The sequence below is a fragment of the Monodelphis domestica genome, chromosome 2, assembly GCF_027887165.1.
Source record: "Monodelphis domestica isolate mMonDom1 chromosome 2, mMonDom1.pri, whole genome shotgun sequence".
NCBI classification, from domain to species: Eukaryota; Metazoa; Chordata; class Mammalia; order Didelphimorphia; family Didelphidae; genus Monodelphis; species Monodelphis domestica.
Window position 1 is genome coordinate 258986762 of NC_077228.1, and position 27864 is coordinate 259014625.

The window sequence follows — 27864 nt, forward strand, 5'->3', positions numbered from 1 at the left end:
CCAAGCTCAATGAGGATGTCTCCCCAAATCATTCCCTTCCCTGGAACTTTAGTTGCTTATGAGGCCTCTCTTCTTTCAGGTTCTTGCATTCTTTGACCCTGAGTGAATTGCTTTTGGTGATTGCTGCCAACTCCCAGCATCACTTAAGGACAAAATATTGCTCAGCATTTTAGTCCCTAACAATTGGTAACTAGGAAATCCTAATCAAGGCTGAAGAATGGTTCTGGAATGGGATAAAAATGTACCCCTTCCATTTCTCTGGGCTTCCCTTCTTATCCTTTTTGGGTTATCCCATCACCTTTGGAAAAAATAGAAATAAGTGAAGTGTGACCTCTCCTAGTTTAGAGATCCACCCTTGCTTCTTTCAGATTGATTTTGTCCTCTTCTTCCTCCCCCTTCTCTCCTTACCCTGTGATTTCCCTCATCCTGGCCTCAGGAATAAAACTGGGAAGTCATCAGGTTGAGTTTTTCTTGGGTTCCCTCCTACCTTTTCTTGTCCTGTTGATCGATTCTCTGCTGTATGATCAACTAACCTGAGCCCTTGTGAGAAGAGAATTCAAACTTAGGAAAACTTTCATGAGCAAAAAAGATTATTTCTGACAGCAGATTTTCAGGCCTAGCTGGGAGTTACGAAATTGTTTTGTGCCTTCCAGAAACTTATCCAACAAGTAGATACCTGCATAATCCACACATTCGTAAAGCAGCCTACATCAGAAATTTTTTTAAAAAATCAAACATACAATTTAGAACATATTTATTAAGCACATGTACACATAAAGATTGAGCAGGCAAGTAGGATTTATAGAAAACACAAGACTGAGGCACTTCTAGGGAGTTTTTAATTGGGGGGGAGGGGTGGGTACTGGATCCCGACCAAGTAAACTAAGGGGAAGACAATCTAGGTAGGCATAGGGCTCCTGCGGGTATATTCCACATCGGCCACTCTTAGGGATCAGGGTCGATTTAGGGGAAGGGTTCGGAAGGGGGCAGGTGATAGGAGGCATCTAGGAAAATAAAGAGTGTTCCCACGCTGGTGAAAATGATGAAGGTCCACAAGAAGAGGCGGTCCACCACCATAGCCACATATTGCCAATCCTCCTTCAGCTAAGGGAGAAACAGGAAGAATCAACATCGACTCAAACCGCACAAACCAAGACTAACAGCTCCGGGACTCCAAGATGCAGTAACTACCCGCCCCCCTTCCTCCAGCTCCCTTATCCCCCCAATTATAATCCTGCCCATGGGGCAAGGGGCAGGACCGAAGACCAAGCAGAGGACGACTCAGGAGCTGGAGGCGGGGGCAATCTAGGAGAGTGAAAAAGAAATTCCTGGATCATAGACTGAGAGCTCACAGAATCCTTAGAGGCCAATGAGGCAGAACTCACGGAAGAGGACACCGAAGAACCGAGGGGTTAAGGAACTTAGCCAGAATCACACAGCTAGTGGATATTTGGATATTTAGGCGCAACATTTTAGCGCAGGTCTTTCTGGCTCTAATTCCAATGACCTATCCACTACATTATACTAGAAGGAACAAGGATTAAGGAACCTCCAGACCTGTCTCGTACTCCTCCCCCCCCCCCCCCCTTCTTTTTTTTCCCGGACATACGTCTTCGTAATCCTCTTGCTCTTGCAACTGCCGAGCGATGTAGCTTATGGAGGTCACTACCTCCCGTAGCTCCGGGGGCAGCCTCCGACTCCCGCTTGGATCCCCATTGATAAAACGCCGAAGGTCCGGAGGCGAAAGTTCAGGTTGATACCTGGGGTGGTGGTGGGGAAGCGGCTAATTTGATTTGGACAACAACCCAAAGCCCAGCTCCTTCTGAATTTCCACTAATTCTGCCTCTTTGTCCCCTTACTTTGGGGATCTATTCCAGCAGCCTTGAGATTCCTATAAAGCCCTCCCACACTCTCTCCCCGGGAAGCTCAGGACCATTCCCAAAACCCATAGAAGATAGAAGGAAATAGAAGGGTGCAGGCCTTTTGCAAAAGCCCTCGTCCACGGAAAACTACAACTCCCACAATTCCATGCGGCGATGGCGTTGTTTTTTTCTGGAAAGTTACTAAGACTGTATCTTTCCCCTCTTTTGCAAAGTCAGGGTTGGGTCTCCGCTCACCTGTTGGTTTTAGAGAAATCCCCTGGAGGCTTTCGGATGAAATATTCGTCTGTGGCTCGACCCCAGCCACTGCTTGGAAAGTCCTTAAGTGCCAGGACTGGAGGATCAGGCCTCAGTGTTCTTTCCACCTTTGGCCTCTTCATTCCCAAGTACCAGGGGAGTTTGTGGATGAAGATCTAGGGAGGGGTAGAAGCTGAGAACCAACCCCAGTGCAGTCCATTCCAAGCTATTTTCCTTACTTTGAAGAGGAGGATGGATGGAGGGGATGGGATAGAAATAGGATCCTAACTACACTGAAAGGCCTCAGCTAAACTATGTCCATCACTACACCTATAAGCACTCCCTCTTCCTATTTCTTGTTTTTTGAAATTTGCTCCTCTAAGGTTCAGTTCTACAGTGTCTCTTTATCAGATCCTATATCTAGAGTTGGAAGGGACCTCAAAGATCATTTAATCTAATTGTGCAGATGAGGACATGGAGTTTATGACTTGCCCAGTGGCAGAGGTAGAATTTGAATCCATGTCCTCTGACCAATGCTTTTTCCACTGTGTCCAGCTAAACTCTTTATGCCACATGACTTAACCCCCCCCCCCATCCACTTGATTATTTTCTTCTTTTTTTATTTTTATTTTTAAAACTTTACTTGCTGTCCTAGAAATAATATAATTCTAAGGCAGAAGCGTAATAAGGACCAGGCAATTGGTGCTAAGTGTCACACTAAGTCCAGGGTCACACAGCTAGGAAATGTTTGAGGCCAGATCTGAACCAAAGTGTTCTTGACCCTAGGCCTGGCACTCCATCACCTGAGCCACCTAGCTGCCCCTCTCCCCAATTATTTTCTAATGTGCTATATAGAATGTAAGTTACTTAAAAAGTTGTTTCATTTTTGTTCTTGTATTCTCAGCATCTAGCATAGTGCCTAGAAGATAGTTGCTTAATAACTGCTTATTGATTATAAATTCACTGGGAATAGGGATTGGGTTATTAAATTAAAAAAAAATTTAATTTATAAACCCTTGCCTTCCACCTTAGAATCAATACTATGTACTGATTCCAAGGCAGAAGAGTTGTAAGGGCTAGGCAAGGGGGAGTTAGGTGATGTGCCCAAGGTCACATAGCTAGGACGTATCTGAGGCTAGATTTGAATCCAAGACCTCCTATCTCTAGGCCTGGCTCCAGGATTGTGCCATTTTTACACTCTTGGTTCCTCTGTTGCCTAACAGAAGCCATAAAAAGGTATTATTTGTTTAATTTATTTGGATGCTGAACTAATTTTAAAATTGATTCCCTCCCAGTCCTATCCTCTTGCACAATTTCACATGAGAAGGAGAATGCTGAGTGTTAAGGATGGAAATTAATATCTCTGAGGAAGAGAACCCTTTTACCTGACAGATCCAAAGGGGCATTTGGTGGGTATGAGGAGATCGGTGATGCAAGTTGAGGACAACAACACTGAGTATAACTGAGAAGGTGACTAATATCATAGTGAACATCAGGTACTTGACGATAATGGGAACAGCCAGTGATGTCTCAGGAATCTTACTGGCCAGCAGCAGCAGGAACACTGTCAGGGTCAGCAGGGCAAAGATGGACAGTGTCATCTTCTCTCCTTGTTTGTGAATGGGAGATGGAAGGAACAAATTGGGTTAGACACCCCATCCCAAGGAAGTTATGTGGTATTTCTGGTGGAAAGGAGAGTTTTCCAAGTTTCAGTCCTCTCTTCTCTTCCTTAGGCTAAGGATGCTAATGAAGTGGGTTGTTAAAGAAGGGAACTCGATTTTGAGAGATTTGGGAGGAAGAAAGCTGAGAAGGAAAGACATTGGTCCCACAGAGAATATTAGAGCTGTGGAGCCCAGGTGGTGGTGGTGTGGTGGAGGAGCATTGAGGCATTCAAAGAGAGAAGAGATGACCCTGAAGGAGGGAAAACTTGATAATTGGCTGTGGGCTGGATTGACTTCTTTGGATTATAGAAGCAAAATCCTTGGCTTGACAAAGGTTGAATTGGGGAAAGGGGAGTATTTAGTGTGGCAGCTGAAAAGATGACTACAAATATCTCTTCTACCTCTTCTCATTCCCCTCCCCTCCCCCCACTACCAGATATCGCTTACCAGCATCTGGGGGCAGATAGAAGACAAAAATGGCAAGGAGAGTGATGAGTACACAGGGAATTATGACATTGACGAGGTAGAAGAGTGGCTTCCTTCGAATGATGAGATAGAAGGTGACATCGTGGCGCTCTCCTTCCTTGCCTCCTTGTCCTCCCGAGGGGCCATTCAGTCTTGAGGATTTATGGATTATTTCCCACTGGCCATTCTCTGGAGGAGGGAGTTGGCAAAGGTGACAGAATTTTGCCTGTGTTAACTTTGTAATGTCCATGTAACATGGGTGCTAGATATCTCCCACTAATATGTATGTGTGCTAGCTATTTTATTTCAGAAAGAAAATCATATCTGCTCCTTTATATGACTCATGCACATATATATGTATATATGAACCCAATGTAAATGCCACTGTATCCCTCCCTAATTATCTGTGCCAAGCACACACCAATGTAATTTCCCCCATGGATGTATATCTCATTCCTCTGCTGTCCATCCAGACCAAGCCCTGGGCTCAGGCTGACCTGAGTGCTGTCATAACTGTAAGAACTGAAGACCATAGTGCAATTCTGCCAGTCGAAAGGGAAGTAGGTGACCTGAAGAGTGAAGGAGGAAACATGAAGAGTGGGAGTCAATAAGAGGGGTCATTGGGTCACTGGGACTACTGGAACTAGAGGCCACTTGGAAAGAGATGGATAGATATAGCATTAGGGAAGGTTATTGGGAAGGACTGAAATTTGGAGAAGGTATTAATTACTGAAGAAGGACTGAGAATCACTGAGAATGATCCTTGGGAAGTTAGTTGGGGAATGACTTGTGGTAGCTGGGGCTGGTTAGTGGAATAGATTGGGGATTGCTGAATCATTGCTCCATCCTGGTGAAGAAGGGGCTAGAAGACAAAGACCTGGATACTACAGCTGCTTCGGTAAACAGCAGGGGGCAGCCAATGCACTGAGCCGTCTGAAGTTACCAACACATGGATATTTAGAGAGACATCAAAGTTTCCATCATTGCTGAAGGGCGAGATGAGATCAAAAAGTATATACAGATATTATATTTATCTATAACCTTTACTTTCTGTCTTAAAATCAATACTGAGCATCAGAAGAGCATGGAGAGCTAGGTAATTGGGGTTAAGTGATTTTGCCCAAGATCATACAGTTAGGCAGTGCCAGAGGCCACATTTGAACTCAGTTCCTCCCACCTCCAGGCCTGGCTCTCTATCCACTGAGCCACCTAGCTGCCCCTAACCAAGTGCTTTTTTTACAAGTTCCACCCTGGGACCCTCCCACCTACCCTGCCCCCTGGGTCCCCGCCCCCACCCTCCCTGTGTGTATCGAACCCCACCCCCACCCCCATCTTCCCTCCAGGCTCTACTTGTTCATGAGCACTACATCCGGGAGCCACACAGAATCCGAAGCAATCCTCAGTGAGTCTATCCCCTCATGTTCCGCAGGATTCCAGCTCAGTCTGTAATCTGTCCATGCCTAGGGACAACCGATTTATCCCAGACTGTAGGGTTTTTGGAGGCAGGGACCTACACTTTGTGACTCTAACTTCAAGTATAGTGCTCCGCCACAACTTGCATTTATATGGAGCTTTAAGGCTCACTAAGCCCGTTCCTCATAACAATACTGTGAAACAGGGAGTACAAGTACTACGCCCATTTTAAAGAAAAGAAAACAGGCCCAGAGAGATGGACGCTATCGTCAGAGCGGGTATTTGGATTCGGGTTTCCTGACTCCGAGTCCAGTGCTGTTTTACACTAGTCACTTAAATGTTTCATCGATAAATGGCCTGTGGTAGGGGGAAAGGGAACTGCTGGACGCTTGGGTCCTTCTAGTGCAGAAATTTTTAATCTTTTTTGGGGGGGTCTCAAGTTCTCCCTTGGCAGTGTGGCAGAGCTCACGAACTTCTTCGCAGATGAATGATTATTGCCTACTTTAATAACTGAAGGAAATATCAACTTCAGTTAAAGGTCGGTGAAAATGAAGCCGTGATTCCCGCCCCCACCCCCACCTCATGGATCTCCCGACATCTCTCCACGGACCCTCCAGGTCTGTGGGCGCCCCTCTAGGGTAAAGAATTGCTTAAGCTAAGGATAATTAGGACCCGCAATCTTCCCTTACTGTCTCCTTCGTACCAGATCCACATACACTTTGGTGATTAACTCCTCGTCTTTCTCGTTCTGGAAGGGAAGGAGAAGGAGTTAAAGGGGCTAAAGGAGAGAACTCAGAGGTGAACTTCCCTCCTCGATGGAAATCTTCTCTCACTTTCCACTCTCCAGCCACTTTGCTAGCCCTGCCTATTTCAAGACTAGCCCCGCCCCTTGACTCTAGTCTCAATAGCTTCAGGCTCCACCTCCTCTTCACAGATTTAGAAATGATCTTTAGGCCCCTCCTCTAGCTTTGTCCTTGTGCCCTAATCCATCACTCCTTAGGCCCCAAGCATTCTTTTGCTGTTACCCCCACCTCCAACCCTAGCTGGTGTTCTAGCTCACCAAACTGATGATCTGTGTTAGGGTTAGGCCGATGCTAACCGGCACGCGGTCCCCAAGATCCCGTGCGGGCCTCACAGAGTTATCATAACCGGAGAAAAGCTTTTCCAGGAGTTGACCTTCCGCCAAGGTGCCTCTTGCCCCTGAGAATGGGACCGTGAAGCCCCCCCACCCCAGTCATATCACACACGGACCCTTGCCAATTTCCCCTCTCAGCGATCCAAGGAACTCACCCCAGTACCCAAAAGTCCCATTATCTACCGTTCATGGAGAACAGGATCCCTAGGGTTCCCAGCAGCAGCACTCTTGGAATCATGGTTTTGCCACTGCCTCTCTGCTCTCTCTAAGGCTGACTCCCTGGCTCAAGTGAACTGGGATCAAGTGGCAGGGGAAGTGACTAGGCATTGTGGAATGTGCACCTGTTAGTCCGCCTGCAGCTGCTGGGACCCCAGCCCAACAACCAAATGTCTCCCTTCCCTTTTTGTGCTCCATCATCTGCAGTCCACCCTTTCTAAAAACTTAAAAGTAATTTTATCGCGTGCTCCCTCTCACACTTAAAACTCCAGGCATTCAGCCTTCCCAGTTCCAGAACAGACATAGAGATTGTACAAATTGTCTTTAATCGAAGGATGTGCAGGGGAAGGACCCTTGTCCCAGAGAGGGAGAATCCACAAGCAGCAGGTATCTGTGATAGTAGGGAGTGGTGTGGGATTAGGGTTCTACCGATCATGCAACCATCTGGGGAGGTTGAAAAAGGCTCTGAAAGATAAACCCTCATCCCGACCCCATTTCTTCTAAATTCTTTCCCAGTGGGTTTCAGTTCTCTCAGTTCCTGTTGGTGGTTCCTAGGTCTCCTCCTCCCATCATCACCCCAATTTCCCCTTAGGCTGTTGAAGTTCCTAGGCTGTTGAAGCACAACTGTCCCCTCCCCATACTCCTCATTTCACTACTGTTTAGTTCTAGCTTCATCTTATGCTACCTTTCTTTGTTTACAGTCAACCTAGTTGATTCATGACTTACAACTACTGTACATTCTTTTTTTCAGCACTTTAGGGATTTACGATCTCATTAGTATGAGCACTCCCTCCACAAACATGGATTACAAATCTTACAATTTAGCAAATAGACTTTGAAACTTTCCTTAGCTGAAAAGTTCACCTCAAACACAACCTGGTGATGACACTCTTTGAACTTAGAGAAATCTTTGGACAACAGGCATACAGCCTATCTTTGAGTCATATGTGAAGCTTTTCTGGGTTGGTAGAACCACCAAAGATTTTGATCTCCTGGTAAAATTATTAGAAAACCCAAGGTTATTCTATTCTGTTTAGTGGGATCTAGAACCAAAGTTCCCTGAATTTCCCCACCATTACCTAACCAACATGAGAGGGTTATTGCTGATTCAAAGGGTTCCCTATTTCCTCTTCCATGAATAGCTTCTCTCACTGTCTCATTTTCCTCTTTCTATCTCAGACGTTGAGGATTTCATGATATTTATGGAGGACCCTTAAGGAGTCTCTGGTGAGGTAGCTCATAAGTATTCATATTTCCACATCATCCAAGAATCTGTTCTCATAGCCCCCACCTCTTTCTTCCTCCTTTCACTGTATCTGGATCTCAGTGCCTTTATCCCAAAGTTTCATTAAACACGATTTTTATTCCCCATTATTTGCCCTATTAAGTACCCATATTTAGGGAGAGATTGAATCCTAATCTTTAGAAAGTACATTTTAAAAGAATATGGATTTGCTTTTTTTTCTATATGGAAGAATAAGATATTTAGAAAAATTTCTACAAACAAAAAAGGAGGTGGGTTTTGGTCCATATATAATGCAATTCTCTCTGGACCACAAGTAGAATTTATGGAAAAAGTGTGATCCATCATTTAGAACTTCTAGAGCAAGCATATGGGTATTCAGACTCTATCTCCATCCAAAGAGAGGGGATGACTTCAACTACAAACTAGAACCAATGGCCATGAGAACAGTTCTAGAACCAAATCCTTCTAGGCCAGAGGTTAGGACAGTGGTAGTCTACAATTGGGCATAATTGGGAGACCAAGACAATGTCTGTGCTGTGTTCTAGGTGTGGGTTTCTTCTATAGCTAGATCAAGAATCCATCTTGATCAACAACATTAATCATCATTGATTCAGAATATCAGCAATGTGGTTCTACTGTAATACAGGTTTTGATGCCAAATTGACGCTGGGTAGAATCCAGATTTCAGAATACATCCAAAACAAAGTCAGAAGGCTGAGAGGATAAGCAAGAGAAAGGGGGCTGTGCTCTAGTTGCCTATGACTTTGTGGTTATGGAGAAGAATGGCTTTGGGCCTTAGAAACCAAGGCTTTGTCTGTCCTTATCTAGAACTCACAGGTTCTAGATAATCTCTGGGGAAATTTTCTGAGAGCTTGAACAGAAAAGGAAAAAAAATCCAGGGTGATTAGACTCTTAATGGCATATAGCAATGTCTTTTTTAAATATAGCAAGATCCCCGAGAAGGGTCCTTTTATATAGAAAATGCCAAAGAGAAGGTCTTAATAGAATTTAGACTCTGCAGCAATAGCTCAAGAGTTGCAGATAATTTCTAATCTTTCTGATAGTTGTTGGGCCCCAAGTAGTGGCCATAGCTTTTGTAGTCTTCCCTAAGTCCTCCCTCTGACCAAAGAAGGTCAGAAAGAAGTATTTTAAGTCATGGATTTATGGCTTGTGGCAGGGGAGTAGTAAGGAAAGGATGGAACAGGATGAGAGGCCAGAATGACTGGCTCAATCTGGGATCTGTATGGCTATCTTGATGGAAGACTTGAAAGGGTGCTCCCAGACAACATTATGTTTCAGGAGGCAAGGAGACTGGAGGCTTGTCATTTGTAGGAGATATCTCTGGTACGTTGTGTAGGGAAGGCTCCCGGTACATGGCCACTGTGAGGAGGATGGAAGAGAGAAGGAGAAACGGTCAGGAATCAAGAAACACAGAAATAAGTAGTGGAGAAGTATGAAGAAGGATATGACTAGCCTTCTTGGCCAAAATGGACTTAATAATCTTTAAGGACCTTTCTGGTTGTAAATCCTATAATTTTGTGTTTCTATGAAGGAGTTGTCACTGTTTTGATACTTGGTTATCTTCATTCTGAATTGCTATTGATACTTCCTCCCTTCTTCCTTTCCTTCCTCCAGGTGGGCCCTGGACAGAATTAGAATTCTGAGATAATCCAGTCAAGCCCCTATCCCATTTTGCAAACATTTAGTATTTCTAGACCAAAACCCCAAACCCCAACAGGTTCTTTATTCTCCTCTGCATCACTACACAACTTTTCTGTCACAATATAAAGTGTTTTAGTTGAAAACAAACAAACAAAAATAAAAGCTTTGCCATGCACAGACTAAGGGCAGAAATCTCTCTATTCCTATTCTTCCCTGTCATGAAGACCTCCCTTGTTATGACTTAGTTTGAGACTATATATATCTGAGATGTATAATCCTCACAGGATGTTATGATGGACAGAATCTTCTGTGTGATAATGGAAATGTACTTGGCATGACAGACTCTCCCATTCCTGAGGATGTTCACACCTTCAAGGAGCTTGGGCACAAAGTGGGCAGCCGCTTTGGTCTTCTTGACTCTATTTCCCTTCATGACTTGGCCCTCCTTGTCCATACCCAAATACCAGGCTCTGCCTGAACGACGCTGGCGGTAGAGGGCAGAGGCGTAGAGGACATAATAATTCTCAAAGACACACTCCTTAAAGCGACACTCTGCTGTAAAGTGTGGCTTGAGGATGAGGTCACAGAAAGAGAAAACAAAGGCAGGGAGGAAGAATGAGATTGAAATTACTTGGCAAGAGGCTGAGATTTCTCAGTTGAGCCCCCCTTAGGAAACCTAAGATGATGGGTCTGTGGATAATACACAAACTCTACAGTGTGGGACCAAATCCTCTGAGTGGTGAGGGGGAGGAAATCAAAATGAGCTCTGGAAGCCCAGATGCCTGTGGGTTTGGGGCTGGATTTCTGTGTATTCCTTTATCTAATTCTCCAATTTACTCTCCCCCACTCTTGCTTTAACCAATTCCTTCCTTTTCCTCCAGTATAGCAGTTCTCTCTAAGTGTAGACTGTAGATCCTTAAGAATACCCCAAGGGGAGGATCCTCAAGTTCAAAACTATTTTTATAATACTAAGAAAATATTTACCTATTAAAATATTCCTTGATTTTCAACTACATATCTATATGAGGCCATATTGTCTTCATATACTTTAACCAAACAACATATTACAGCAGATTGCATACAGAAGTAAATATGAGGATCTAGTTGTCTTCTATTAAGTTATGCATTAAAGAGGTTTGCAAAAATATGTAAAACAATGCTACTTTTCTCACTAAATTTTTGATTTGGAAAATGTAGTTATTTTTCATAAAAATGTTACTTATGTTGGTTTACTTGAACTGGACTTATTGCTGTTATTTTAAGTGAATTAATAAAACATCTTAAAATTTATGTTTTAATTTCTAACATGTTTAAAAATGTATCAATATGACCCACATAAACAAAAGTTCTTTGGATTATTCAGTACTTTTTAAGAATATAAAGTGGAAATAAAAAGTTTTGACAACTTTTGCTACAATGGATTTGTAAATAGGAGAGTGGGGAGAAGTAAAGTAACATAGATTCAGATATTATTGGGTAAGTCAATTAACTTCCCTAGTACTCAGTCTCTTCTCTTGTAAAAGGAGGGGATTGGAATCGATGCTCTGAGTTCTCTGGTTCTAATACTAGAATTCTCTGATATCATACTCCAATCCTCTCTTTTTTGCTGATGAGGAAACTAGGCTCAGAGAAAGAAAATGATTTGGTCAAAGAATGCATTACTGGCACCATTATGGAATAACTCAGGTCTCTCTACATGCCTTGCGTGGCTCTCCTGGTTATTATTAAATCTAGGGGGTGTGAAGAGAGGTATTTAGAGGAGAGAAACCATAAGGGATCCTAGGCATATGGTTGTGAGGATGTCCCTTGCAGAGGCTAGAATGGATCTGTAAGGAATCTCCCTCAAGAGCCTCTTGTGTATTGAGGAGATATGATGTGGGTATTGAAAGGCTCCTGAGGAGAGAGCTGGGAATAGAGTCCTGGTAGGATCTGGGAAGGAAAAACTTAGAAAAGTTTAGGAAATTCAGAGAGGGAAATGATTTTGAAACTAATAAGGGGGTTCTGATGTAGTAATGATGATGTATAACAGGTTCTGAAAAAGAGGGTCAAGTGTGGGATTACCAGGGAAAGTGACTGGGGGAGGGGGTGGAAGCCCCAGGTAGTTCACTAGGAGAGAGGAAAGTGATGAGAGGAGGAGTCTCACCGAGCTGTAGAGTAGCCCTTCCGCATTCATGGCTACATAATGCCCCAGCTTGGTGCTCTGGATAGTGACCACTCGGAGACCCACAGGGATCAGGTTAAACTGGGCTGGGAGGTAGAGTGAGAGTCAGCGATTCAAGGCATCTAAGTCCTGACCCCTCAATTCTTAAGTGAATAGAACTCAGGTTCCTTCCCCCAACCCTCTAACCCCTCCCTCAAAAAACCCACTGAGCCCACCACCATTAGTTGCACCCCAGGGACAGCCACTCTGATTCTGGTTCATCCCCACACCTAGATGCCAGTGATGGACAGAAACTGAGATAGAAGTAGGATTGGAAAGTTACAGGATGGATAAGGAGATAAACTATTCAGTGACCTCAGACATGAGATATAAGAGAAGCCCTAAGTATAAGCTACCTAATTTTCCTCTCTCCCTCTCTAACTCCCCACACCCCAAAAGTTCCCTTCTCCCCCTCACTGAAGGAGCTGGTATCCTCTCGTGTGCCATTGATACTTCCATCTGGATTGGCCTGGAGATAGAAACCCTGACGGCAGAAAAGCTTTGTGATGATGCCTTTGAGCTGGGGCTCTGGAAGAGAAAGAAACAGGAAGAACTAGACATTAATCTTTGGTGACCGTTTTCTCTTTCCAAGTTTGATTCTAGAAATGTGGGGGGTGGGGTGGGATAAGGAGAGTTAGGGAGAAGGAAGGTCAATTGCTCTTTCACTGACTCACTGTGTGTAACCCTCTAATACTGGCTTCGCTGTCTCCTGGGGAAGTCTATACCTTGTCCTTGCCCCCACCATTGGCTCTCAGTTTAATTTATTGAAATTTATTTTAATAGTTTAGTTCCTGCTCAATCGCTGAGCTGGAGGAGGGGCAGGAGGAATGAAGCTATGAAACGGGGAAAAGACAGTGACAGAGGTATAGAAACGAGCGGATTGTAGTTATTGTGATGGGTCACCTCAAGTTGGACGTTGGAGAAAGGGGGTTCCCCAAACTATGGAGGGAGGGAGCTGACTCTGCTGGAATCGGGCTTGCTGACTCAGCACCTGATGCTGCCTAGGCTGGCTTGGGCCTCTGCTGCCTGCCTGGTCATCTGTGCCACTAATTAGGCTGCCACAAGCCTGTCTTCTGAGGAATCAAGAGTCAGGGGTCTCCAGCCTCTTCTCTTTCTCCAGGCTTTATTAGCTTTGCTGACCCCGATTTCAAGCTGGGGAGAGAGCATTGTAGTAGCCAATACAAAGGATGAGTGGAAGTGAAGGACTGAGTGTGTGTGGTGTGTGTGAGGGCTAGAGGGGTGAAGAACAGAAGGGCGAAGGGACATTTCCATAGGGTGGGCTCTGGACTGTACCACAGAAGACGGTAGAGTGGGTGGGGAGAGGAATCGTTCAAGAGGACTTGGGGTGAAGGTTATTGACACTCTCACTCCCTAATGAATTTGGCAAGAGTGGCAAAGGGAGGACAGGGACAGCGCCCCTTTCTGAGACATAGTAGTCTCTTCCTTACCCCTTTCTTTCACCGTATAAATCTCTAAGAATCTTGTCTAGTACTCCGTGTCCTTCTGTGGGTGGTACAGTCCCAATCAATCTTTCCCTCCCCCCCCCCATCCCTCTCCTCACCTCCCCCCCGACCCTACCCCAGTCCTCTAGAATCTGTTCTGTACGCCTGGGTTCTTGTGGGGAGGGGCAGCCACACTAGGGGGTGCAGGACTGGGGGGGAAGCAGGATTTGGGAGTGTGAAGAGAATTGAGGAGAATACAGAGGACGTTCCCTGTTCTGTCCCCTGGGTGTGAAGGAGGGAAAAGACGGAGGACACAGTAGAGTTCTGGGAGCGGGCAAGGAGAGCAGAATGGGGTGCGGGGTTGGAAGCAGGGAAGAAGGACTGGGGGAGGGGCTGATTTGCAAGGACACCCTAGGGAGAGTCGGAAAGGTTTTTCTCAGAGCCAGGCGGGGTTAAACGAGAAAGACCCAAGCGAAAAATTGGGGTAACAGAAGAGAAGAGGAATGGGAATGGGGTGTCTAGCTAAACTGAAGGGAAAGAGGGAAGGGCGTCGCAGAATCGAAGAAACCAGGTTGTGTGACCCAGGCTCTCCGAGTCCTCGGAGCTTGAAGCAGAGCAGCAAAAGGACAGGAAGAAACGCACGTAGCCTGCCATGCTGGGGGTGGGGTGGGGTGGAAGAGCAGGATGCTTGGTTTCCTGACTGGGGCGGGGGGTTAGATAAACTCCAATAAAACCCCTCACAGTCTCCCTAGCTCTAGAAGAGAAAGAGGTTCAGGGTTATGCGGGAACAGAGAAGGGAAATCGAGGAGCAGCAGAAAAAGAGAGTATCTGAACTTCTTGTCTCCCCATTGCCCACCTCTCTTTAGGGAGTTCTAATCCAACCTCAATTTAGCCCTCTGAAGTATTTTCGTTCAGCCTTCTCTGACTCTCCTTAGGGACCCAGGAATTCGGCTTTCCATCCCTGATTCTCTCCTTTAGTCTAGGTCCCACCTCAACCTCAGGAGCCCGAAACCCCAACCGTTATCACTCACCCGGGGCCCTGTCTGGCCGGGCCCGTCGCCCCCCACACAGACGGACCTTGGAGAGCAGAATCAGTATTTGCTTTTGACACAAGGACTTAGTCCCCCTCGGGCACACTCGCCGTTGGGCTGACACCGGTCGGCTGGTCCCAGGGTCTCGTACCTCTCTCTTCTGCCTGATCAGGCTGCTGGCCAGCGCCGCCATCTCCAACCACCTTCCCTCCCTTTAGGGGACAGTCGAATCTCTCTAGATGCCCCCTACCTCCTCGACTCTCACAATGGAGGTATACAACCCAAATTGAACCGAGGTATCACACTAGGATACGACTTTCAATCTTCATCTAGTTCCCAGAATGCAACCCCCCCCACCCCGCCCCAATTAATAAACACTCCAAACTGGCAGATAGTTCAAGGCTGAACGCTAAACCCCTCCTTTCCTCCAGACAGGCACCCTCCAATCTCCTTTCAAACAGGGTGGTACCCCCAGATTTATCTCAGATGCTAGCCTCTTCGCTCTGGGTCCTTGCTGTCAAATAGTACCCCAGTAAGTCTTCCTCCCTAAGTTTACTTCAGAAGGGTCCCTTCAACTGCCCTCTCCCCCTGGCACCCCTCAACTTGAGGAGAATCTTTGAACTCTTATCAGATTCAAGCTTGGGGATTGCCCAGCTCTTGCCGCCAATTCCCTGGGTTCCCCTTCCTCATAGCCCCCAATTTTTTTCTTTCACTGTCCTGGTTCTAAATCTATGTAACTCCAAGGCCCCCTGTTTTCTGCACCTCTCCATATAATTCCAATGCCTAGACCTTGTAGAGACCCTAACTCACTGTGGGGGATGACAGACATGAATCTCACAGCTCCACCTTGTCAGCTCAAGAAATCTAGAAGGCATGAGAAAGAACAGGGCTACAGCACCTCCAAATCACACATAGCAGCAACATTTGGAACAGTGGCTGAGAAGTTAAAGAGAATTGGGGATCTCTTTGCCACCATTTAGCCCCCAGATTGTAATATACCTTCTACCTCTTCCCATCACTCTCCAAATCTATAGTCCAGAACTTCTGGGAGGTTCCATTTGCCAGGGTCCTAAGATTCTTTTCAAATCAACCACAAACTTGGCTTAAGCCTCCTCTTTTCGCCAAATCAACACTATCTCCCCAAGCCCCTAGAAGCCTTAGTTTCTGGTATCCCCCCCAAATTTATCCTTGCTAAACCTATTCTTCCCTGGCACTTCCAAATATGCCCTTCCAGCCCCAGCAACTTAGGTTGTCAAGGTTTGGTAGATATAGGGGTCCCTTCTAACTGTCTAGGTATCCCACAATATTATTGGGAGGTCTTCATGTAATCTTCCAGAATATGGAGCTATTTGACCTCCAGCCAGCTATTCCAAAGTGTTGTACCCCACTTTCTCCTTGCTGCTCCCCAAATTAACCTGACTCTTGTATTCCCCCAAAGAAGTTCTGTACTCCCCAGGGTCCCCTTTCACGTTTCTAAGCGGTTTCTTACACCCCACTTTCTTTCCTGAGACCCCCCAAACCTGTCCTGTTGATCCTGCTGCCGGCAGTGATGGATGGCTCAGGCTCTCATGTTCTCCTCCCTCACTGTCCCCCGGTTAGCAGAGGGTTCCCCGGACAGTCCACCACGGCACTCTATCCCCCCTCCCTCACGGGTTCACGGGGCGTCCCCAGTCCCCCAATGGCGGCGCTCCAGGCCTCAGCAGCAGGATTGACTGGAAAGCAAGCCCAGGCGGCAGAGCCAGTAGCGGCAGTCGTAGCGGTTAACTGCAAACTCGCGTTCTGCTCCCCCACCTCAGCCCAAGAACCCTACCCGAGGGCGGGGCAGGGGGCGGAGACAGCATCAAAGGGGGATTGTGGAAAGGGACTCCTGGCTCTGTTAGAGGACCTGGAAATGGAAGCGGCTGGGGACGTGAGGAGGGAACAAAAAAGCTGGGGGGGGTGGGGGTGGGAGGCGAATCACTATTCCCGGGAAGGGGGACAAATGTCTAGATCTGCAGGAGAAAAGGGGCGGGGCTAGTTGAGAGTACGCTGTAGAAGAAATTGAAATGTGGCTTTTTAGGGAGTGGGGTGTGTGTGTGTGTGTAGAGCAGAGATGGGAAAGCTACCCATTGCCAGGAGATGGTAGCTGTTTCTGATATTTTCAATCCAACCAAACTGGCCAGGCCCCCATCTTCTCACCATCCACTCTCATGCTGTGTCAGCATCATACCACCACCCCTTTAGATGGCTCTCACTTAGGGTCATATATACACCCAGAGGGGTCATGAGAGGGCAAGAATAGAGTAGGAAGGGATGAAGAATTCCTTGGTCAGGGTATTGATGAGAGATGTGTGTATTTGGGACAGATAGTGGAGGAGGTGTGTTTGAGGACAGAATTAAACATTTTTTTTCAGGATCGGGAGCAATACAGCTTGCACTTTAGAAGGCTGGGTCTCCCAGAATGAGTTATAAGGGCTGAGGAGGTAGGAATAAAGAAGGACGTTAAAAAAAGGGAATTTTTTTTTTAAAGAATCGAATTTCTCCTCCCTCCAGCAACACTTCTTTAATGTCCCCCACCCACTACCCCGCCCCCCTTCCGCGCAATCTTCGCTTCCTCTACTGCAGCTCTGAGAGCCCCTATAGGATCCCCCCGGAGTCGGGCGAGCGCCCCAGTCAACTCTGCAGCCCACTCTCCGGGTGCCAGCTCCCGCCCTTCTAGGAAGTAATCGGGCAGTGCCCTAGCCTCGAGCCCACGGCTCAATTCGTCCAGCAGCCCAAGGCAACAGGCCCCGGCGTTCTCGGGCCGCCCCAAATAGAGGGCTGGCAGTCGCTCACAGGCCCAATAAAGCAGGGTCCGCAGGAGGTAAGGCGCCGTGCAGCGGATCCCGGCCACAAGAGGGCGCAGCAAGGCCTGGGCAGCGGCATGTGCCTGAAGCAGAGGCCCGGGAATTCGGGCCTTCAGTGCCAGTTCCTGGCGGGCGAAGCAAATTCGCCAGCAGAGCCCATCCTCCTCTTTGGCTCCGAAGCCCGGCACAAGGTAGTAAGAAGTAGGCCCAGCGGCTAGGGGACCCATCCAGGCGTGGGTCCGGGTTCTTTCGGGCCAGCCAGTCACGGAGATCCCTGGCACCAAGTCAAAGAGCAGAAGCCGGGGGGGAGGGCCCGGAGTGGACAGAAGAATAGTAGTGACTCCGGCATGGCGGGCAGCATGGACCAGGCGCGGAGCGCCCGGAGTGGGAGTTAAGGAGACAGCTACGGCAGATAGCGAGGAAAAAAACCAGGAAGCCACTTGGGTGGGGCACAAAGCGGGCCAGTTTTCCTGAGGATCCCGCCCCCAAGACTCTACGACTGGCTGTCCAGGAAGTTGCTCTGTGACGTAATTGCGCGGTTCTTCCAATAAACTGCTATTCTCCGAATCCTTCAAGTCGCCGCGTAGTCCCTCAACTGGCGCGGACAACTCGAGATCAGAGGCTTCCAGCCACCGCGGAGACGCCGCTGCAGTCTCCGTCTCTGTGACGTCACATGGAGACTTCTCCAATGGGCACCCCCTTTTTACCTCCCCTTTCTCCCACAGCTGCGTTGGGGCAGAAGGCCCAAGGCAGTCATGCCACGCCTCCAGGGCAGTGGTCCCGTCCACTCGCGCTGGGAGGCGGAGCCACGCACTGCCAGATTCCAGTTCGAGGTCGGGCTTCGCCCCCTGGCGGTCCAGCCAAAGCAAGGGCACCAAAAGCGTGAAGCCGGCATCGTAGTGGGGTCCCCGGATGTAGGGGCCCAGGGGCCCAGCCCCCAGATCGAGAGAGCCCTCGCGGACTCCACCTCGTAGTAGCAGAAGCTCGGTCCGCTCAGGGACCCGGGGGTCCCGTTGGTGGATTAGACCTGAAGATAAGGGAAGGGGGTCAGCCAAGGCTCTTTCTCGGGCAGAGCTGAGAACTCACGTGGGGTCACTGGAGAGAGGTCAGGAGGGACCAGAGGTGACACACTTACTAAGCAGAGAGAAGACAAAGTCCTTAGCTCGGAGGAGGTCGGCCCCGGGCTTTGGCCCACCGTGCCAGCTCTCTTGAACCCCGAGCTCTTGGATCAGTTGAGTCAGCTCCTGCAGCTGCGCTCCCGAGCAGAAGTCGAGGTCTGTGAGGGGACGGGCTGGGGCTGGGGGTGGTGGACCCCACCAGGGGGTACCCCCCCAGACCGTGGAGGCCATGTGGGGGCTGAAGTTGGGAAACACTGGAGTGGGGAGGGAAAATGAGACTCAACTCATCCTGGTGGCTCGGGCCATTACCACCCACTCTTTCCCTTCCTCTGCACCCCAGCCTACCCTGGAGCCTAGAGGGGCCTATTCCCAGGGTGGCTAAGGAGGTCTTGTTTAAGAGGAAAATGCGTAAATATTCTCCAGTTTTGCCCCTTTCCCCGAGTTCCCAGACCCCCGGCCCTAGCAACATGCAAATGCCCCGCGCCCTTTAAGTACCAGTTAGACCGTATAGGTGGTAAAAAGAAGCTGTCCCTTTCTCCCTCCTCCCCCCAGACACAAAGTTCAGTTCCGGACTCAAAAGCAGTCCAGTCCCATCCTGTTCTGAATACCAAAAACATCTCTTATCAGTCCCTGGTGTTCCCTTTCCTTACCTGCTATTTGGGGGTTTGAGGGGATGATGGCAAAGGACCTCTGTTGATCGTAGGGAGTGAAGAAAAAGGGGGAGAAAACTGCGGATAAAATCGTCCTGGTAACTTCCTCCTCTCCACCAGGGCACGCCCCTTTTACCTGAGGATACACCCTCTCTGCCTAGACTTTAACCCGGAAAACTCTGGCCCCACCCCATTCTTTGATTCGTCTTCTCCAGCTCCAGGTTACCCAGACGTTTCTGAATTGCCCTGGGAAATTTAAAATCTTATCTCTCTGTTTCCCCACTTCCTTTCCTCCAGCTCTTTCCAGTAAAAACGGTGTCCAGAATTCACTTGGTAGGGAGACAAGGGTTGCATGCTAGAAAATATAGTTTAGTTTCTGTGTACCCAAGCTATGTTTGGGAGTTGTCTTTTCAGGGCAGCTGGATCTCTGCTGCGCCCTACTGTCTAGTCGGGGAAAGGGGTAGAGCATTCTAGACATTAAACTGAATTTATTTTTTATAGTTTCAAGGAACTTCTGTAGTCCATTCCAACTCTAATCTCCAAAGGAATTCTCACTATTACTGTACAAGGGGAAATCTTAAAGATTCTACTTTTAAGATTTCTTATGAGGAAGTAGTTGAGGTAGGCTATTCCACTTTTAGACAGCTTTATTAGGAAGGGCAGGTAGGGGGTGAAATGGATAGAATTCTGGGCCTGGAGTCAGGAGTAGCCAAATTAAAATCTGGCCTCAGAATACTTACTAGCTGGGTGACCCTGGGTAAGTCAAAGACCCGTGTTTGCCTCAGTTTCCTCATCTGTAAAATGAGCCAGGAAAGGAAATGGCAAATCACTCCAATATCTCTACCAAGAAAAACCCCTAAAAAAGGGGATCCTGAGTCTGAAAGGACTAAACAACAATTAGGAAGTTTTTTCTCATATGAAACCTAAATTTGCCTTTGAAATTACCCCCCCCCTTTGATCTTGATTCTACCCTTAGGGCTAAACTAAACAAATCTAATAGGTCCTTCAGGATCTTCTTTCAAATACCTGAAGACTTCTCTTTTCCATGTTAAAAACATCCCCTTTAGCATATTGGTTGCCGTCTGAACCATCTCTGGCTTATATTTATGTAGTGCTATAAGATTTTCAAAGCACTTTGTACTTTTTAATTTTATCTTAACAACCCTGGGCTGTAGGTTATTGTAATAATTTGGGAGGTAGCTATTTTTATCCTCATTTTTCAGGTGAGGAAACTGAGACAGACAAAGGTTAAGTGATTTGTCCTGGGTCACACAGCTAGTGTCTGAAGCCAGACTTTAAATCAAATTTTTCTTGACTTCAACTTCTGTGCTCTATCCACTTTGCCACCTAGGTGCTTCTAATTCCTTCTAGTTTATCGATGTCCTTCCTAAATGATGGCAATCAGAACTGAACACTAAGAGGAACTATTTCTAGAATCTCTGTCTTATTGTACCCCAAGATCACAGGGTTTGGGGTTTTGTTTTGTTTTGCTAATTTATCACACTTGATTTTACAGTCCATGAAAGTCTCCACACTTATCAATGAGGGATTTTATTTCACAGCCTACTAAATCTCTTCCCCCACTCTGTCCAATTTTTTTTCTGGCAAACAGCTTATATGTGTGAAGATGGTTGATTGCATACAAATGTAAGACTTTATCCTGTTGAGTTTCATCCTATTAAAATGACTGTGGCTCAAGCCTTGACTATCTTCCACTATGTTACTCTCTCAGATTTATGTCATCTGATAATTTGATAAACATGCCATCTACCTAAGACACTTATTAAAATGTTCAACAGGACATGGCTAAGCATGAATTCTTGGGGCACTCCACTGGAGACTTACTGTTAAAGTAACAGAAAATAATGACTGAGTCTGGTCCTTAAATCAGCACTGAATAGGTCTGTTTGGATAAATAATTGCCTAGGTCACATCCTCCCAACATGATATGTGCCCTTCTCTACTTTTACACCTCATTTCCCACAAAATTTTAGATATCACCCACAGTGTTAGCTCAAGTCCTGTTTTCTTCTTTATAGTCAAGGTCTTGAGAATTAGGAAGATTCATAAACAAGAATCAGATCTAGGAAGACTGAGTGAACTTAGGCAAGTCTCATAGACTACTCTGATCCTCAATATGAGGGATTTAGAGAAAGCTCTGTATTTCATTATTTTTTCTCATTTTTAAATTTTATTTTTAAAGTATATATATATATATATATACATACACACATATACTGTAAACCCTTACCTTCTGTCTTAGAATCAATACTGTGTATTGGTTCTAAGGCAGAAGAGTGGTAAGGGCTAGACAATGGGGTCACACAGCTAGGAAGTGCCTTGAGTTCAGATTTGAACCTAGGACTGCCCCATCTCTAGGCCTGTCTCTCAATCCACTAAGCCACCCAGCTGCTCCCCAAAACATTTTTCCATGCTTACATGATTCATGTTCTCTCCCTTCCCTCTTCTCGGAGCTGATAAGCAATTCAACTGGGTTATACATGTATTATCACTCAAAACCTATTTCCATATTCATTTTTGTAATAATCTTTTAAAACCAAATCACCAAATCATATACCCATATAAACAAGTGATAAATCATATATTTTTCTTCTGTGTTTCTACTCCCATAGTTCTTTCTCTCGATGTGGATATCATTCTTTCTCATAAGTCCCTCAGGATTGTACTAGATCATTGCATTGCTTTTAGTAGTAAAGTCTAATACATTTGATTGTCCTGAAATGTTTCAGTCACTGTGTATGATGTTCTCCTGGTTCTGCTCATTTTACTCCACATCAGTTCTTATAAGTCCCTCCAGTTCTTATAGAAACCAAGTGATTCACCATTCCTTATAGCACAATAGTATTTCATCATCATCATATACTACAATTTGTTAAGCCATTCCCCAGGCAGGAACTGACTCACTTTCCAATTTTTTACCACCACAAAAAGTGTAGCTATATTTTTGTGCAAACAAAACCGATCTTTTCCCATTTTAAAAAATCTCTTTGGGATACAAACCTAATAGTGGTATTGCTGGATATGAATCATATTTTAGAGACAGCTTTGCTTAGTGGATCTAGAGGGCCAAACCTGGGATCAGGTTAAAAGCCTTGTTTCTGAGATATACTGTCTATGTGGTCTTGAACTTTTAAGTAACTTCTAAGTGACCCATGCAGTTTTTCCAAAGTTTAAGTTATAGAAAGTTGCTTTTCTGTATTGAGAGAGGAAATTTCCACACTAGGAAGATTCCCCACACCATTCCTCCTCCCTTCCTCTCACTTCCAAATGAGTCCCTTTAAGCTCCAAAATACTGTTACAGAAAAGCAGGAGGTCTTGGGCAATTTTAATAACTAGGACTTGTATAAAGGCTAAACTGGATCAAATGGAAAAGGTCAGGACCATAATAAGGCCCAAAAGGATGCTTTTCAATCTAGACCCAAGCTTCTGTGGTCATAAGTACATAAAGTACATTCTAAGACTAGGATATTATTAATTTGAGAGGAGGATCAGGAGCTATATTATTGAAGCAGAAGTCAATGTTCATCACTGATGACCAGAAGTCCAAAGGAAGAGTTCAAAGTAGCATCAGAGATCTAAACAGGGCTTGAAAGTTGTAGGCTCCAGGCAAGAGGAATATGGGAAATGATTGTAAGAACTCAGTAACTGGGCAAAGGACATGAAAAGGGAACCGCAATAGAGGGAAATCACCAATGTCTTCAAGACAACTCAAATCCCACCTGCAGGTCACCTTGTGTGTGTGTGTGTGGGTACCCAGCTGTTAGTGCTTCCTTACCCATATTACTTCCTATTTATTCTGTACATACTAATCTCACATGTATCTGGTTATTTGCATATTGTCATGAATGGCTGCTTTTTGGCAAGAAATGTTTTTGCTTTTCTTTGTATTTCTAGTACTTAGCACAGTGACTGGTACATAGTGAGTGATTAATAAATGCTTGTTGACTGACAAGGAGCAAGATTTGATTCATGGCTCCTTTTAGATTCAAAGAACTTGAAGTTTCTGAGCTAGAAACTACCAGGTTAGAGCAAACCCCTATGCCTGGGCCAGATTTTAGTTCTACAGCAGGGATCATAGGATTAAGAGTTGGAAGCAACAAAAGAGACCTTTCCTTTTACAAGTCAGGGAAGTGACATGCCCAAGATTGAACAGAGATTAGATTTTAACTCTGGTCTTTTTGACTCTTAAAATCCAAGGATTTTTGTTCATGGTGGGGGACAGATTGTTGCTGAAGATTAAATAGGCACTTCAGCCAAGGTTAAAAATGGTTTATATTGTGGTTCTAAGTATCCAGGTAAATACTCTGCTGTCCTATAGGAAGAAAGATGGGAGAAGGGAACATGTACTTATTAAGCTCTTACTGTGCTAAGTGCTTTACAATGATCCCATTGGGTCCAACAATCCTATGAGATAGGTTATTATCACCATGTTATAATTGAAGAAACTGAGGTTAAGTGACTTGCCCATGGTGACACAACTAGTAAATATCTGAGATCACATTTGAACTCAGGTCCTACTGACTCCAGGCCCAGTATTCCATCCACTAAGCCACTTAGCTGCCCTCTAATGAGGGATCACAGGACTTTGTAGGTCCAGTATCATTGTTAGGGAAGTGCTCTACTTCCTACTCAGTTTTAGATCTAAGCCAGAGTCCTAAAGGAAACATGATTGGCAGCTGGAGGATTCTGCCTCCTTAGTTGCAGGAAATTGAGAAATGAAAGAAGTCCTGGAGCCTCTTGACAAGTGAAGGGGGGGTAGAATAGGAGATTGATAGTACCCAGTTCTATGCTGGTCTCTGTACTCTGTTTTATAGTAGAGCAATCCACAGGCCTCAAGCTTCACTGGACCTTCTTTGGAGGATAATCTATGAACTATTTCATACAATTTCAGAATTTGAAAGCTGGAAGGAACCTCGGTGACCATCTAGTCAAATCCATTTGATTTGGATTTAAGTTCAGTAGAACTACCTTCAGATTCTAGCTCTATTACTTACTCACATAGGTGACCTTAGGCAGTCACTGACCTGTTTTCTCATCTTTAAAATTGGGAAGCTGGACCAGATTGATCTGTCAGGCCCCTTCTAGCTCCAAATCCCATGATCCTGTGTCTTACATCTTTGTGTTACATCTCCTTTCCCAACCCTCCATACATAGGGTTCCAAAGGCCTTTGGGCTGCTTAAGAGGATTTGAAGCAGTTAAGAAAGGGCAGTTAGCTTAAAGATCTGGTGTGGACCCTTCTCCAGTACCACGAGGGCTAATCAGGTTCCAGGCTTCAATTGGGCCCTGAATACCACCATGCAAATCTTTTTTTCCTTTTTTATGCCTGTCCCTTTATTACTATACTTTTCGCCCAAGTCTTCATAATGGACCGGAACTTTTAGTCTTCCCTCTGCCTGTACTTGTCAGAAGGGCTTCAGGAAGGTGGGAAGCCCTGGGGTTAAAGCCTCTGCTTTGTTTCTTTAGTCTGTGCTGCCTGGCATCAAAGATCACATGACCTGTTGCCAAACCAGATCCCTTACTGGGAGGTATCATATCCAGAGACTTGCAAGCCCAATATGAGTTCCTTCTTTGGGAGTAAAGGGTCTGACTGAGGGTGGAGACCTCTGGTATTTTCTGTATATCACAAGCCTTCTCACCCTTTGAAACCTCCAGAGGTTCTGCATAAACTTTTGAAGGCTGCTGTTGGTGAAATGGAGTCTGGGGAGGTGGGGGGCCTTCAGAAGGACAGGGAAAGATGGGAATTTGGGGAGGGTTAGAGGAAGTGGGATAGTCAGAAGGCTGTAAACAGGCAGAATTTGGGGGAAGCGGAACCTTCCTCTCAGAATAACCTTTATCGATATGGGACTTTTTGTTGCAAGAGAGCATGCCCTTACTACTTCCTTCAGGAAAGTTGGCTCTCTGCTCCCTGTATGCTCTATGCCCCACAGGGTAGTCATCAGGGAAAGTGGGCAGATTGGTGGGCCTCTCTGGAGTCTGAGAGCTGTGATTTTGGTCATTCTCAGTGGGCTTATGCAGAGAGCCTCCACCTTTGGAGAGAGTCACAGCTTCCACAACCCCCCCAACCTGGTGATTTGGGCCTTTCATCTTCCTGGCATCATATACCACATGACCAGCTGAGACATGAGGAATAGGGAGGTTGGGTACAAAGTTAGGGAAGAAAGAATAGAAAGCCTGGTGTGACTTCTGAATGTCTCTGACAGAATGAGACTCTATATCCTCATTGTTCCTTGAGCTTGGAGGTTTTTGGCCAGGGTAGAAAAGGGTCTCAGGTCGTAGGAGTGGGATGGTACTAACTCCAGTAGACTGAGAATGGGTAAACTTTTCTGCCTTGTGTACCAACCCTTTCCTCTGTCTCCATGGTCCATGGGAGATCGCTGGGTCTCCAGAGTGGCCACATTGGGGTGGCAGCCAGCGGCACTGTGAGACCTTCTCATCATCTGTGTCTGGGACCCAGTCCAGGCAGTGGGGTGTGCCTGTCAAGCTGGTTTGATGTTGATGGGTGTGAGGAGAACCCCAGGGAATTGGGTTCTTGGGGTCCATGGTACAGCAGATACAGGTTGGGTGGCATCGTTGCTTGTCTGAGAGGGGAAAAGGGAGAAGTTGGTGACAGAGGAGGAGAAATCTTAGTTAAGGGGAATTCAGGTCATTATAGTAAAGGGGAGAATAAGGATAGAGGACAAAGGGAATAGACTCAGGGTGCCTCCTTAGACCCCACACTCACTTTTTTTGAAAAAATGATGTAACAGTATTCGGAGGGAGGCTCTCAGATGACACCAAAGCTGGGGGTTTGGGGAAGAAAGAGGACAGAGGATAGAATGAACAAGGATAAATCCAGGTGACTGAACCTCCAGACTCAAATATGCCTTCTAATTCCCATTTTTGTTAGCCCCCAACTCTATCCCCTACTCCTCTCAAAGTATCCCAGGTATCCTGCCTCCCTCAGTACCCAATTTCCCTGTCTTCTCCCTCCATAACCCCTACCTCCCTCAAACCCCTCCTGTATCTACAGGGACACTGGGTTTTTGCTCTCCCTGACCAGCATCACCGCATTCATTCCAACATTCAGCAGGATCACGCTCCCCAGAAGTAACAGGATCGAGTCCCCCAGGTCCTGGCACTTCCTGGGGTCGGGTCTTGAGTATACTTGGCCCCACTTGCAGGACTTGCTTGCCCATGTTGGGGGTCCCAGAGTCTCCTGGGGTTCCCCAGCCCCCTCCCTTGCCCGCATACCCTGGGAGCTCAGGTTCCTGTGGCAGGAGGTAAGGAGGTCCCGGGTCACAATGGGAAAGGGAGGAAGGGTCACAATGAGGGTGGGAGATGAATAGAAGGAGCCCACCTTAGGTCTCTCTCAGTTTTAGGCTTCTATGGCCAATTATCCTTTAGCACCTAGGTCCAAAAGTAGCAGCTCCTACTAGGACTTCTGAGCTGACTCATTCATTCAAATAAGTAATTATAGGACCATAGAACATAGAACTTCAGAAGTAGAGGAGACTTGAAGCACTTATTTAGTTCAACTCCTTCATTTAACAGGTGAGGAGAACTGAGGTCCTGTGGCTTACTGAAGCAGTTCCTAGGGGCAGAGAGCTAGGATGAGAAACCTGATCTCCCATATATTATTCTATTTTTTTCCTCCAGACTACATTGATACAATTTTTTATAATTGTTTTCTGACATTTTGTGATCACTGTTCTCTCTCTCTCTCACTCTTTCCCTCCCCAAGACAGCAGGTAATATGACAAAGGTCGTACATGTGTTATTATATAATACACATTTCCATGTTCATATTGTGAAAGACACATATTACTTACACTAGAGAAAAATTGATAGAAGAAATAAAGTGCAGAATAGCATGCTTCAATCTGCCTTCAGACTCTGTCAATTCCTTCTATGACAGTAGATAGCTTTTTTCATCATGAGTCCTTTGGAGTTGTCCTGGATCCTTGAATTGCTGATAATAGTTAAGTATTCCTCGCTGGCCACGGGAGGGGGGGAGGGGAAAGGGTATTCACAAGTATTCATAGTTTATCATTGGACATTATTATTACTGTGTACAATGTTCTGCTCCCTTCACTTTGCATCACTTCATATAAGTCTAGGTTTTTTAGTGATTATCTTGTTTGTAATTTCTTACAATACTATAATATTCCATTACAAGCATATACTATAACTTGTTCAGTCATTCCCTAATTGATGGACATCCCTTTAGTTTCTAGTTCTTTGACAACACAAAGAGCTGCTATAAATATTTTTGTACAAGTAATTTTCCTTTTCCTCTGTCTTTGATCTCATTGGGATATAGACCTAGTAGTAATATTGTTGGTTCAAAGGATATGCACAGTGTTATGACCCTTTGGGTGTGGTTCCAAATTGCTCTCCAATATGGTTGTATCAGTTTACAGCTCCACCAACAATATATTTTTTCCACATCCCCAACATTTATCATTTTCCTTTTTTCTTATATTAGCCAGTATAAGTGGTTCCTCAGAGTTGTTTTAATTTGCTTTTTCTCTAATTGTGGTTTGGAGCATTTTTTCATACAGCTATAGATAATTTCAATTTTTTCATCCAAAAATTACCTGTTCATATCCTTTGACCATTTATCAATTGGGGAATGTTTTATATTCTTATAAATTTAACTCAGTTCTTTATATATTTGAGAAA

General features: G+C 45.8%; 3 protein-coding genes across 9 annotated transcripts; all 3 read right to left on the reverse strand.

Annotated features, from left to right (window-relative positions):
• Positions 1 to 737: 737 nt before the first annotated feature.
• CHRNB1 (cholinergic receptor nicotinic beta 1 subunit) lies at positions 738 to 7180 on the reverse strand. 2 transcript variants are annotated; one of them, XM_007483186.2, is made up of 11 exons: positions 6975 to 7180; positions 6717 to 6856; positions 6360 to 6404; positions 5594 to 5703; positions 5121 to 5229; positions 4665 to 4812; positions 4226 to 4432; positions 3503 to 3726; positions 2118 to 2293; positions 1610 to 1760; positions 738 to 1104 (listed from the first exon to the last, which is right to left on the reverse strand). In XM_007483186.2, the coding sequence occupies exons 1-11, from the start codon at positions 7027 to 7029 to the stop codon at positions 964 to 966; spliced, it is 1506 nt and encodes a 501-aa protein (XP_007483248.1). In that variant the 5' UTR covers positions 7030 to 7180; the 3' UTR covers positions 738 to 963. The 2 variants fall into 2 exon arrangements, with proteins under 2 accessions (XP_007483248.1, XP_016286325.1); XM_016430839.2 differs by lacking the exon at positions 6717 to 6856 and having other exon boundaries at positions 6947 to 7039.
• Positions 7181 to 7314: 134 nt separating this feature from the next.
• FGF11 (fibroblast growth factor 11) lies at positions 7315 to 16979 on the reverse strand. 5 transcript variants are annotated; one of them, XM_056817612.1, is made up of 7 exons: positions 16109 to 16979; positions 15399 to 15452; positions 14589 to 14800; positions 12533 to 12643; positions 12059 to 12162; positions 10285 to 10483; positions 7315 to 9633 (listed from the first exon to the last, which is right to left on the reverse strand). In XM_056817612.1, exons 3-7 carry the CDS (start codon positions 14779 to 14781, stop codon positions 9542 to 9544), a joined length of 699 nt encoding a protein of 232 aa, XP_056673590.1. In that variant the 5' UTR covers positions 14782 to 14800; positions 15399 to 15452; positions 16109 to 16979; the 3' UTR covers positions 7315 to 9541. The 5 variants fall into 5 exon arrangements, with proteins under 5 accessions (XP_056673590.1, XP_056673588.1, XP_056673589.1 ...); XM_056817610.1 differs by having other exon boundaries at positions 15399 to 16979; XM_056817611.1 differs by having other exon boundaries at positions 14589 to 16979.
• Positions 16980 to 17114: 135 nt separating this feature from the next.
• Positions 17115 to 26480, reverse strand: TMEM102 (transmembrane protein 102). Of its 2 annotated transcripts, none has more exons than XM_056817606.1 (6): positions 26434 to 26480; positions 25925 to 25982; positions 25544 to 25781; positions 19182 to 19259; positions 18549 to 18785; positions 17115 to 18440 (listed from the first exon to the last, which is right to left on the reverse strand). In XM_056817606.1, exons 3-6 carry the CDS (start codon positions 25638 to 25640, stop codon positions 17131 to 17133), a joined length of 1722 nt encoding a protein of 573 aa, XP_056673584.1. In that variant the 5' UTR covers positions 25641 to 25781; positions 25925 to 25982; positions 26434 to 26480; the 3' UTR covers positions 17115 to 17130. The 2 variants fall into 2 exon arrangements, with proteins under 2 accessions (XP_056673584.1, XP_056673583.1); XM_056817605.1 differs by lacking the exon at positions 26434 to 26480 and adding an exon at positions 26240 to 26427.
• Between the last annotated feature and the right edge of the window lie 1384 nt (positions 26481 to 27864).

Bases quoted from the DNA above. Each gene is read 5' to 3' on its own strand.
- TMEM102 (XM_056817606.1), bottom strand. From the start codon at position 25,640: ATGATGAGAAGGTCTCACAGTGCCGCTGGCTGCCACCCCAATGTGGCC. The intron at 19,260-25,543 runs GTTGGTACACAA...TTTTATCCGCAG, and splicing joins CCATGGAGACAGAGGAAAGG to TTTTCTCCCCCTTTTTCTTC. The intron at 18,441-18,548 runs GTAAGTGTGTCA...CCTTATCTTCAG, and splicing joins CTTTGTCTTCTCTCTGCTTA to GTCTAATCCACCAACGGGAC.
- FGF11 (XM_056817610.1), bottom strand. From the start codon at position 15,463: ATGCCTTCTAGATTTCTTGAGCTGACAAGGTGGAGCTGTGAGATTCAT. The intron at 14,801-15,398 runs GTGAGTTAGGGT...TGTCCCCTAAAG, and splicing joins CATGTCTGTCATCCCCCACA to GGAGGGAAGGTGGTTGGAGA. The intron at 12,644-14,588 runs GTGAGTGATAAC...TTTCTCTTCCAG, and splicing joins CCGGCCAGACAGGGCCCCGG to AGCCCCAGCTCAAAGGCATC.
- CHRNB1 (XM_007483186.2), bottom strand. From the start codon at position 7,029: ATGATTCCAAGAGTGCTGCTGCTGGGAACCCTAGGGATCCTGTTCTCC. The intron at 5,230-5,593 runs GTAGAGCCTGGA...CTCGCCCTTCAG, and splicing joins GATGTAGTGCTCATGAACAA to CAATGATGGAAACTTTGATG. The intron at 4,433-4,664 runs GTGTGTGCTTGG...TCCCTCCTCCAG, and splicing joins CCATGGGGGAAATTACATTG to AGAATGGCCAGTGGGAAATA.